Genomic DNA, 12377 nt, shown 5'->3' with positions numbered 1-12377 from the left:
AGCCCGATGTGGCTTTGCTATAAGAAAACACACACAACTGTTATAAAGTCACGTTAGCCACTGTTCAAACCGCATTCAATATTTATTGTTCTGCAGTACTTTATGCAATCATAATAAAACTCCTCCTTTAAAGTGTCACGTCCAGAGTATAAATAGAAATTCTAAACTGAAAATACATATTACTTATCTAGGCTTGTTTTAGAGTTATTCAGAAAAGTAAGCTTGTTATCGTGTAATAAATAATAGCAAAAACTATAGGTTTTTACATAGATATGGGTTAGTATTTGTTCACTGATTTGTTTTACACTAAGAAATTAACTTATATAGATATTGTTTGCGAAATTTTTTGGAACATATTACGAGTTATATATTATCGTTCTTTAAGTTTTTGTCTCTAATGACTGGTTTTGTTATATATATCTTTGTGTACTATTTGTTACTAGTTTATTACAACTTGTTACTAATTTATTACTCGATATTCTGAAAAAAAAAGGTTCATCAGGAACAACTTAAGTATATCATGCAAGTTTTCTAAAATGTCTTCCCGTGAAAGAAAGTGATTAATTCATGAATTTGACGTATAGTGTATATAAATGTCCTGTAATATATCTCATGGAGTTAAATTGGTTGACTTAATGACACTCTTTGAAGTTAACCAGTGTATATGCTAATGTCTCATGCAATTACCTATAAAAAAAGAACATGTTATTATTCCCAAAGTTAAATTAGAAGATGTATCAATGTCCCTGATGTTAACTTTGTGGACTTTATGATGTCCTATAAAAGTAACCTAGTGCATATATTGGTGAACACTACCTTTCATATTATTTATTTGCTAATGCCTTATAAAAGTTATCAAGTGTATGCTAATGTGTTCTATAAAGTTAGGTCCAGCATGGCCAGGTGGTTAGGGCGCTCAACTCGTAATCCGCGGGTTCGAATCCCCGTCACACCAAACATGTTCGCCCTTTCAGGAGTGGAGGTGTTATAACATTACAGTCAATCTCACTATTAATTGGTAGCTCAAGAGTTGGAGGTGGATGGTGATGATTAGCTGCCTTTCCTCTAGTCTCACACTGCTAAATTCAGCTTTGCGTTAAATTCAAAAACAAAGAAACAACAAAGTTTAAAACAAAGAAACAACAAAGTTGTTAAATTTTTATTTTACTACTCTACTCTAAAGTTACCCTAAGGAATATCCCAATGTCGTATGAAATGAAACTAAAGTGTATTTTGGTGCTACATGAAGGTTATTTAGTAGAATTACTGGTGTACCATGAAGTAGTCTCGGTAAATATTTTCATGTTCCATAAAATTAACCTAGATGACATACAAATACTTCTTTAAATTAATGTAAGGTTTACATTTGTGTTTCAAAAAAATATTGTTTATATTTAATCTGTGACTTTAATATAATCATAACTAAAATACTTAAATATTTCTTGACCTCTTAACTTTAAAAAAGTGTATTGGATTTCTTCTAGTTTTGTGTATTTGTTCACAAGAAAAGCTACTTTGACAAGATTACGTTTCATCACTGATGTCTTTGTGTTCGTTTGACATAGTATAAAACCTTTTTTTTTCATAGTTCGCGATTCTAAATGTGAATATCCCGCTGCAAGTAACTCCATGGAAACATTACTAGTTCATAAAGATTTAGTGACCCAGAAGTTCTTTGAAGAAGTTTGTCAAACCTTAAAAAATGAAGGGGTAAGGACATAAAAGTATTACATAATACGTTTGATGACCCCATTTGATGCTGTTACTTTCAGCTAAATTTTCGTATTGAAATTATATACACTGCTGGCCAAAATCTTAAAGCCAATTAGCATAAAGAAAATATATGCATTTTGCATTTTTAGACTCAACCACTTATTTGAGTAGAGCTTCGAAAGACGAAAATAAAAAAAGGGAAAATAAAAAAAAAATTTTTTTAGCATTTAATATGGAAAATGTGAACACTATGAAATTAGCCTAAATATTAGCTGCTCAAAAGTTTAAGACAATACCAAAAAGAAGTTCTAAACAGTGTAGGAAATGCCCAACAAGAGGTCTCAGTAGTGAGTTGCACGGCCGTCATTGTGAATAACTTCAAACATTCGCTTTGGCATGGTCGATATAAGAGTTTGCAGAAGGCTGGCTGGAATGTTATTGCAAATGATGAAGATGGTTTCACGAAAGTCATGCACTGTTTGGAATTGACGTCCATTTCTATAGACTTCCTTTGTCATTCACCCCAAACATTTTCAATGGGGTTCAGTTCGGGCGAATACGCTGGATGGTCCAAAAAATCACTTTATTCGACATGAAAAAGTCATTTGTCTTGCAGGCATTGTGGATTGCAGCGTTGTTCTGCTGAAAGATCCAGTCATTTCCACACAAGCGAGAGCCTTCAGTCGATAAGGAAGCTCTCTCCAACATGCCAATGTAGCCAGCTGCTATTTGACGCCCCTGTATAACCTGAAGCTTTATTTTTTCATGGAAGGAGAAAGCACCCCAGATCATGATGAAATCTTCCCCACTGTGTTGTGTAGAAAATGTTTCCGGTGGGATATCCTTATCGTGCCAGTAACGTTGGAAGCCATCTGGACCATCCAGGTTAATTTTTTTCTCATCAGAAAACAAAACATTCTTCCACTTTTCTACGTCCCATGTTTGGTGCTTCTCAGCAAAGTTTAACCTAGCTGTTTTTTGGTGTGGAAGAAGGCGTGGCCTTTGAAGACGTTTACGGCTTTTAAAGCCTTACTCTCGTAGATGCCGTCTTATTGTTCTTGAGTTGCATTCTGCGTCCGTAAGGGCCTTAATCTGGTTCAACGATCGGCTGGTGTCTTGCCGGACAACCCATCGAATCCTCCTGCTCAACGCCGGCGAAATTTTCTTGGTACAACCACTTGAAATTCTTGTTCCGTATCCCTCAGGGTCTTTTAAGAAATTCGCAACAGGAGTTTTAATACGCCCAATCTCACCAGCGATGGCACGCTGATGACTTTGCTTTTGCAGCTCGACAATCCTGCCACGTTCAAACTCTGTCAACTTTTTAGCCTTTGCCATGTTTTTACTCATTGTGACACAGGAGATGTCTGTGGGAGATGTTGACAATGCTAATGCTTGAATACAAATGACTAAATTTTGTTACGTGTTTACCGATTAATTATTCGTTTCTTTATGGTATTAAACTTTTGACCAGCTAGTGTTTAGGCAAATTTCATAGCGCACACACTTTCCCAATTAAATGCTAAAAAAGTTTTTATTTTTATTTGCCTTATTTCCATCTTTCGAAGCTCTACTCAAATAAGTGGTCGAATCTAACAATGCAAAATGCATATTTTTTCTTTATGTTTATTGGCCTTAAGATTTTGGCCAGCAGTATGTGTATATATATATGTACAATATAATTTTAAGACATGAATACTTTTCTGAAGACACGACAACGTTAATTACAAACTTTAGTTTAATTCAAAATCCAATATAGGATCTTGATACAAATTCTTTACTTTTTAATCAGAATACTTTTGAACATAACATGAGCTATTTACTACACATTATATTGTTTTATATATTGTTAGGCCCTAAATTTCGTAGTTTCATTTTAGGTAAAAATATACTCTGGACCACGGATTTTCAATCTGTTAACTTTCGGTCCTCCCCTTGCCAAATCAATGAAAACTGAGCATGGAGGTCTGGCTTGTACCGTAGAGGTAGTGGACAGTGTCCAGGATGCAATTGAACATGTAAATACCTATGGAAGTGGACACACTGATGTTATTATTACCGAAGATGGTAAGTGGATGAGTAATGATACTCCTTTAGCGCCTAAAATTTTGGTAATCAGTTTTACAAGAATTCAGATAGCCTTTGTGTAGCTTTGCACGAAATTCAACCAATAAAAAACAAACATTTTAACCTCCATTATAGTAGTAAAGCATTAACTAATAGCACAATAGACAAATTATACTAGTATAAAATCCAAACGAAAGTTGTAATAAATATTTTAGAATATAAAAATATTTTATTTTATCAAAAATGTTTAGATTTATATCATTATCAATTATCTGATGAAATAAAAACTCTACAATCCGATAGCTTTTAAACGGCCCAGTGAAATTATCAATTATTTAAATCTCTAAATATAAATAATGTGCTTCTACATTAGAAATTGGAGTATTTTCAATTCTAATTCTACTAGATAAATAGTGTTAATAAAAGTATTTATCTCAGGATTATTTATAACAATTAAATCAAATATATATCGATGAGTTAAGGCAAGAATATCTAAGTTTTGCAAAGTTCAATGATAAAGATATAAATTTGCAATACAAATGTAATAGTTATCTCTCATTGGAACTTTTAGTACTTGTTTAAATACCTGGTTATTGAGACTGGCAAACGGAGGTGAAAACTATGTATCCCCACTGCAATGTGTGTCCTACTTTTCAGTCACCTCTAAATGCCAGGGCGCATTTTATATCCCACATTATACCCTATACCCTAGGGTATAGTAACTTAATTATAACTTATAGCGTATGTAACTTAATTTTGTTTGTGCTTGTTTTTATTAATTTAAAGTTAATTTAACACAGGTTTAGATTTTCTGTTTTTAAAGTAGTCCTTCCTTCTGATTTTATTTTGCTTGACTGTTTAATTATTAATTTCCTATAGACATAAACACACACACACAGACACACATATATATATATACGTGTACACCAGGTACATTGTCTAACTTTTAAGACTATATACTTTCATCTCACTTGCCTGTGTTCATGTATTCTTTATTTCAACTGATATTTTGCATGCCTGGCTTCTCAAGTTTGTCAGTGTTCTTACCTCACTCTGACATCTTATTTGTCTGTTTAAGAAATAGGATGAGATACGGTGTGAAACTATAAATTATACTGAAAAAACCAACAAACCTTTCACGATGTCTGTCTTTCTGTGCCTAATATGCTTTGGTATGCTGTCTACTTTAATTATCTGCGTCTTTAACTTTTACTTAAATATCTCGTCTCTACACTTTTACAAAGTATAACAAAAATAGAGATCTCTACTGCAACTCATACAATATTCAGTTAATATCTGACATTTAAAATTCACAAATGTTCCAGACATCGACCTTTCATATTCGACACTTTACTACACGTGTACAAACATTCTATTTTAAAATTAAAACGAAACCTGAAATTGCACAAAAGGCAAGATTTTTGTTTTGTTTTTTACATGCTATATATCTTATATATATAATGCTCCATAATGTGTTTCTTATGTCTGGCTTTATCCTATCTCAACCTTTTGTTGTCGTTTTATTCGCTCTGTTATTTCTGTTCCAATCAGTTTTATCTTCCATTTTTCACGTTCTATCGTCATGTATCTATGATCTGAGCCCCCCGCTAGCACAGCGGTATGTCTTCGGATTTACAACGCTAAAATCAGGGGTTCGATTCTCCTCGGTGGGCTCAGCAGATAGCCCGATATGGCTTTGCTGAAAGAAAACACAAATATGATCTGATAAATTACTTATTTATCTATACTCTTTCTTTGTCAATGTAAGTAAAGTTTCTTACTTCGCCGAAACTATGGACAGTTTTAAAAATAATGTTTGAACATTTTGGTAGCAAAACTTAACTTAGTAAATACAAGAACCAACTATATTAACGCTATTGCAAGCTGTTTAGTACCAAATCAGTTAACACTTTAAAAGGAGTTTCAGAGTGAGCTGGACTGTGTTTTCTTTGTTAATTTAACAGAGGAAGCAGCAGAAACTTTCATTCAGCAAGTGGAGAGTGTATGGACTTTAACGAACTGCAGCACACGCTTTTCTGACGGATATGGTTTTGGTTTTGGTAAGGAAGAACACCTACTCTGAAGTTGGTTAAGCCTACTAAATATTATTTAATATAATTTCTAATTTATCTATTTGCCACAATTTGAAAAAAAAATTGTATACATGTTTAAGTGTATTAACTAATCTGTATCTTTACCATTAACAACAGATTATTTAGTGTATTAAATTTCGTGTTTTAGTAACTTATCTAATTTTTAACTGAATGTATATATTTTCATTATTAATTATATGTACTTAAGTCATCGTCAACCTGGATGTTGTTTTGCACAAGTACTCAATTTCTACATCAACAGATGTCAGTATATGGGGTTATGAGTTCCAACGAGCTACAAATCCCGGATTTTAGGGCTCAAGTCCGTATACTTACCGTTGACTCACCGGGGAATGCAATTTTAAGAAAAGAAAACAAAACATATTGCATATTGAGGCAATGTAAACTTTCAAAACCATCTTTTCGAAGTGTTTGGTGTGACTAGGTTCTTACGATGCACTATGTTCCTTAAAATAACAACACATACAAATATCACTTACTGGATAGCAAATTAGAGGTCATGTGCTGTCGTGTTTATATCAATAAGTAAAGAATCTGTTCTGTATTTCAATTGTTCGACGCTCGTTGCTATAATGCATAAACATCCACTGTATCATTAACTTCTGCATGTTAAATATCAGACATTTGGTATTACTATTGATTAAATATTTTAAATTTATAATATCTTATAACACCTTAGAAATTTAAGGTTGTTTATTGTTTTGCTTAAACCAAAAATTGCACCATCTGTGGTACGTTCACTGCAACAATCGAATCACGAGTTTTAGCATTAGTAGATATCGATGTTACTGTTTAAGTTTCAACTTTAAGTTTCAAGCTGACTTAACCTTGGAAGAAGTCCATGGAATTACCCGATAAAACATCTTAATACTCAAACTGACATGCATTATAATTACTTTTCGTTTCAAGAACTCCAAATTGTTTGTAATGTAGCTTGTACTGATATAACAATTGTCCCTCGCCCGTCGGCTGGCCTTATAGCTATCATCCTTGTACTATGGTAACATTTTACTGGAAACGTGTTTATCTCGATGAGTAAACTGTAATGGACAGTAAATACCTGTTGTAAAAGGACGACGTTTTGAAAGTCTTTCGTCTCTGTTCTTCGGGTATGTATCTTATTCTGATCAAATTTGGTGATCTCAATTTTTCTATTTTAACCTTTTTAGTCTTGCAGAATAGAAAAATTGTTACCAGCGTTCCTTATAATAAAGGTGAACCTTCAGCCTAACCTAAAGTTCAAAAGTATCATAGAAAAAAGACAAATAAAGCTTTAAAAACAAATTATAAAGGAAAAACACGGAGCAAAACATTATTTGCAAATATGAACTGAACCTCCGTAGTAACCTTGTAAGTTTTACTACCATGAATATTATAGCTTACTTTAATACACAAAAACACCTACTATAAACGCTTAACTATCAATAAAAAGCTAGACATAAAACTAGAGAACTTCGCCTGTCAGTGAAAGAAACAGAAACAGACAGTGTAAGAAACAATATAATCAACCAACCGAACTTTCAAATCTGTGAACCTCAAAACACAGCCCTAAATAAATGCGTAAACCGTACAGTAATTCACCATTTCAGTGTTACATTTAAAAACCAGTCTTGAAGACACCTGCAGGAAGGTAATAATGTAATCAAATCACAAATACAATCAATAGCAACTAATCCCAGTTCCAAGACCACAAGAATAACCCACGTCTAATTCATCTTAGGACAGATAAGTCGTCAGAAACATTAACATTCCAAACAAACAAAAACAATTTAATGACCAATTTCACGACTGAACCAAAAGCAGGTCTATTAAAAATTTCCTAGCTGTATTTATTGAAAAATTTCAAAATACTAAACGAAAAGAAACATAAATTAAAATTTGATATTAATAGAAAGAAAATGCTTAAAACTTCTTAGACACACAGTGAAGACATTGTCATTCAAAGAGCCGAAAAAAGGTAATAACTAATTGATATGATTCCTTAATGGTCAATACATTGAATGATACCTCTAAGTTTACTTATTCAAATACTGATCTTCACTTAACCAAGGACTAAAAACTGAGAATAATTCTTAAAATATTATTAAAATAAACAATATTTTCTTTAAACTTTATAATTTTTGGCATACAAACCCACCTAGACACCAAAAATCTACAGTTTATAAAAAATTCATGAAAACTCAGTAATCCCATGCCCAATTATGTCTTCTTATAGCTTTCTAAACTACAATCTTCCTAAATAAGCACTCAATTAAAGAAAAAAACACTTCACACCTTGTACAACACTTACATACGAGGTCTGTTCAAAAAATACGCGGACTGACGTCATAAAACAAAATGTACTTTATTTAGAAGTTACAGGTCTGGGACCCCTTCAAAGTACTCTCCTCCCCAACGCACACACTTATTCCAACGGTGTTTCCACTTGTTGAAACAGTCCTGGTACGCTTCTTTTGTAATGTCCTCCAGCTCCTTCGTCGCATTTGCCTTAATCTCGGGAATCGTCTCAAATCTTCTTCCTTTCAAGGGTCTTTTGAGTTTGGGGAACAAGAAAAAATCGCAAGGAGCAAGGTCAAGTGAGTAGGGGAGTAGGAGGGGTGGGGAAGAACAGTGATCGAGTGTTTGACCAAAAATTCACGAGTTCTGAGGGCTGAATTTCACAGCAACGCGGTGCATCTTCAATTTTTCGGTCAAAATCTCGTAACAAGATCCAACTGATATCCCACACTCTTCAGCAAGCTCCCCTGACAGTCAGACGTCGATTTGCTCGCACCAGGGTGTTGATTTTGTCGACGTGTGGGTCGTCAATTGACGTGGAAGGACGTCCAGGACGCTCATCATCTTCAATGGACTGTCGACCATCCTTAAAACGTTCATGCCACTTGAAACATGCCGTACGCTTCATAGCAACATCACCGTAAGCCGTGTTAAGCATAGCAAAAGTTTCAGTCGCAGATTTTTTAAGTTTAACACAAAATTTCACAGCAAGTCGTTGCTCCTTCAGGTCATTCATTCTGAAATCCGCCAAACGAAAAAATCACACTTCACTTAAAACCGCGTAGCTAATACACAAATGAAGATATCTGCAATCGGGAAATGGCGTCGTAATCAGCTGATCTGTGCAAACCTAGCCACACCAAGCGGATTCCCCTGGAACCAACTGGAGCCGCACAATTCAAACAGTCCGCGTATTTTTTGAACAGCCTCGTAGTATGGACAGTAACGTCCAGCTTTAATGTTGTAAACCTATTTTTTTAAGCCCTTCGTCATGAAGCAATATTATTTATTGTTGATATTATTTCACAAGATCTCAAAAGTAGAGAATCAACATAAACCAGAAACACTTGACTGAACTGATACAATTAGCCACATTTATTTGCTTTCAATACAAATATTCGTACTTCTTTCATTTACACTAACTTGCCATGGGAAATTCTTACATCACAGAGCAGAATGCCATAGCCACTTCTATATACAAGGCTTATATATGTAAATAACTTTTTTCAGATTGTTTGTCAAGATAAACAAACAAAATTTGTCAACAGATAAACAATCTACATAAAAAGATACATTTCACAGTGGCATATGAAAACAACCAGACGATCATTGTTTAGTTAACATCATACAAACAACCCAAAGTTTCATCACTATGTATGTATAGAATGTATAGAAAAAACACATACAACGGAAAATACATAAACTGATTTTTTAATCATGTAATCCACCAGAAGCTAGGCACTCTAAAAGGCATTTTAAGTTTAGCATACACTGTATGCATCACAAAAAGCATCGATAAAGAAGCTGTACTCTTAACGCAATACTTCACTAACGTTAACCTTATTAAATTAGTTATAAAAACTGTTAAACCATTTAAAAACAAACATGGACAATAGATGTTTAACAAACATGCAAACTCAATCACTGCAAAACAAAGAAAATTTAATTACTTACACCATTCCATATATAGAAAATATTAGCGTACCTTTAGCAGAAATTTCGATAAGACTACACATAAATATAACCTAGATTAATTTCAACCCTGGAATAAAAAATAAACACATTTAAGAAAATTATATAAAAAACCCACCTCACAAGGAACCATTTACAAAATACTGTGTAACAGTTGTTAGGCCTTTCACATAGATGAAACAAGACGTAACTTGAAGATCAGTTTAAAATGACTCCAAAAACCCCTTCCCAAGTCTACACGAGTAAAAACAAACAGTTTTTCTGAACATGGCATCACAGTACTAAAACATGAACCTTACAGTAAAAAAAGAAAAATCAGAGAAGCTTTTTTAATAAAATCAAACGATTTCACAAATACCCAAATATGTCTTTGATCGTTATTTCGCTACACATTCCTGAGTTTTTGCCAATATTTTGCATAAAATAGTTTGCAGTTATTTATTTATTCAGTTTTGTGTTGTTTTTTGTTTAACCATACGTAAATAATTTGTAAAATTCATGCGGATTAATATTTACCAGAATAAGTAACTAAAATCAATTCTAGAATTTAAATACATTGTTAGATTTCGAATGTTAATTTGAGCACTAAAATGTTCTTTACTGCAAAAATTTGTGTACTTAATTATGATCGCAATGTCGTACCTGTTTTAAGATCTAAACTTACTTATTGTAAGTGCTGTAAACTGTAATAAAATATTTGGTAACAATCATCAATATTGGTGAATGTAGTTCAAAGTTACCCTGAAGTTCAGTAACTTTCAATAGGAACAAACCTTCAGCACAAATTGCGATAGAGTATTGTGGGACCTAGACCTAGATTTGTCAGGGTGAGGAATTGTTTAGTGTGGTTGTTTTAGGTTGGCTACTGGGAATGAAAAACACTGCGAAAAAAGGGGAGCTCTCTTTAAATAACTTTCTTGTTCATACTAATTAATTCAACTGGACTGATTATTTTGCTTGTGCTTTATATTGAAGTAAATATTTTTTATTAATTGTTAACTTCTAATGCTAAATTTTCTTATTAAGCTATATGTTCTATCTTGGGTTACTTGAATTAGAAATATTCATAATTGCTTCATGGCGAAATTAATTAATTTGATTTTGTCTGCCAGGAGCGGATATGGGGATCAGCATAGCTCAGCTTCATGGTAGTGGATTTGTGGGTCTTCAGGGACTCCTAAGGAGCAAGTGGATATTGGAAGGTAGTGGAAATACTGTTAGTGACTTTACTGAAGGTGGGTCGATGATGTATCATCACTATCCCTTGTCAACGGAGACAGAAAATGTTAACATACTGTGTGATGCTTCCAATGATTCCGGTTCCGATGAGCCAATGAAATAGGAAATTGTTCGTGTTTCAATGTCTAGCAACCAGCCAGATAATGGTTTGATTATTCATACACTTGTGAGGAATGTATCTTTTATAGCACAAAAATGATACATTTATGGAGATTTGTACTTGTTTATAATGACAAGAACTATGTTTCAAGCAAAACTTCTTTGACTTTGGACTTTTTTAAAGAAATAAAGAATTGCTTAAAGAGATCTATACTTTAGAATAAAATATAAACTTAAACTTTTAGAAGAAATGATTTCATTAAAAGTAAAGTATATATCTTTAAAATTACGTTTTTAATGAAGACAAATAACGTCTTAAAATTTAAAATGACAGCTAAACGGCCAGAATATAATTTTATAAAGTCTATATTTCGAATGACAAAAGATGTATTCCATAAATTCTAAACATATATCTTTCGAGTGACATGAAGTAGATGTTCTAAATTTTAAACCTAACCTTTTCATGCAAAGAAAAAATCAAAATATGTATTCACACGTAGTAAATACAGAAATAAACTTCATTAACATCTAAAGCAGTGCTTTTTATGTAATTCAAATATCAATTTTTGTGCATAATAACCTGAGTTTTGAAATTACTTTGATTATTAGTATACACTGAAGTCAGTGTTTGAATTGGTTACTTTATACGGGAAAATTTCAATATTACTAACTATTATTATAAATCAAATAATGAAATACACTATTTTTGCAAAAAGAAGGACACTGATTTAAATATAAGCCAATTCCAGAGGGCATGTTTTAATTGTTCTTCAAATTAAGATGTTTTTAGTATATTTTTAAACATAATTGGTTGTATAAAATTAAAAATATTATTTATTTGTATACCATGATAATAAAAACGTATTTGCTAATACGTTTTTGCAAAAAAATAAATTAAAAAGTGGGTTGGCAGCGGAGGGCGAGTGTCACTAACACTGGTGAGTGAAAATCTTTAAGTAACCGTATCCAACCATGTTTACATTTGCTAAAAGATGTGTTTCACTCGCTAACTAAAATAACTATGAATAAGTTCATTTCTGACAACTGGTGTTAGTGTTGTTCCGATAATAAACTGAACAAGTATGCAGATACCAGTCTTACTTGACCAATTAAGTGATGTTACGTTTGAATGCACCAGTTTTCATAAACGCACACTGAATCTGACATGCTAACTGG

General features: G+C 33.0%; 1 protein-coding gene across 2 annotated transcripts in view; it reads left to right on the top strand.

The window, feature by feature from the left end:
- LOC143229154 (delta-1-pyrroline-5-carboxylate synthase-like) overlaps positions 1-11734 on the top strand; it is a 55214-nt gene extending 43480 nt beyond the window's left edge. For both annotated transcript variants that reach the window (XM_076461050.1, XM_076461049.1), the window contains 4 exons: positions 1589-1710; positions 3594-3780; positions 5745-5840; positions 10976-11734. In XM_076461050.1, coding sequence (XP_076317165.1) covers positions 1589-1710; positions 3594-3780; positions 5745-5840; positions 10976-11205 — 635 coding nt within the window. In that variant the 3' untranslated portion in view covers positions 11206-11734. The remainder of the gene's footprint in view (positions 1-1588; positions 1711-3593; positions 3781-5744; positions 5841-10975) is intronic.
- Positions 11735-12377: the final 643 nt, after the last annotated feature.

The sequence above is a fragment of the Tachypleus tridentatus genome, chromosome 10, assembly GCF_004210375.1.
Source record: "Tachypleus tridentatus isolate NWPU-2018 chromosome 10, ASM421037v1, whole genome shotgun sequence".
Taxonomy (NCBI): domain Eukaryota; kingdom Metazoa; phylum Arthropoda; class Merostomata; order Xiphosura; family Limulidae; genus Tachypleus; species Tachypleus tridentatus.
Note: the sequence above shows the minus strand (reverse complement) of the source record. Positions and strands in the feature narration are given on the sequence as shown.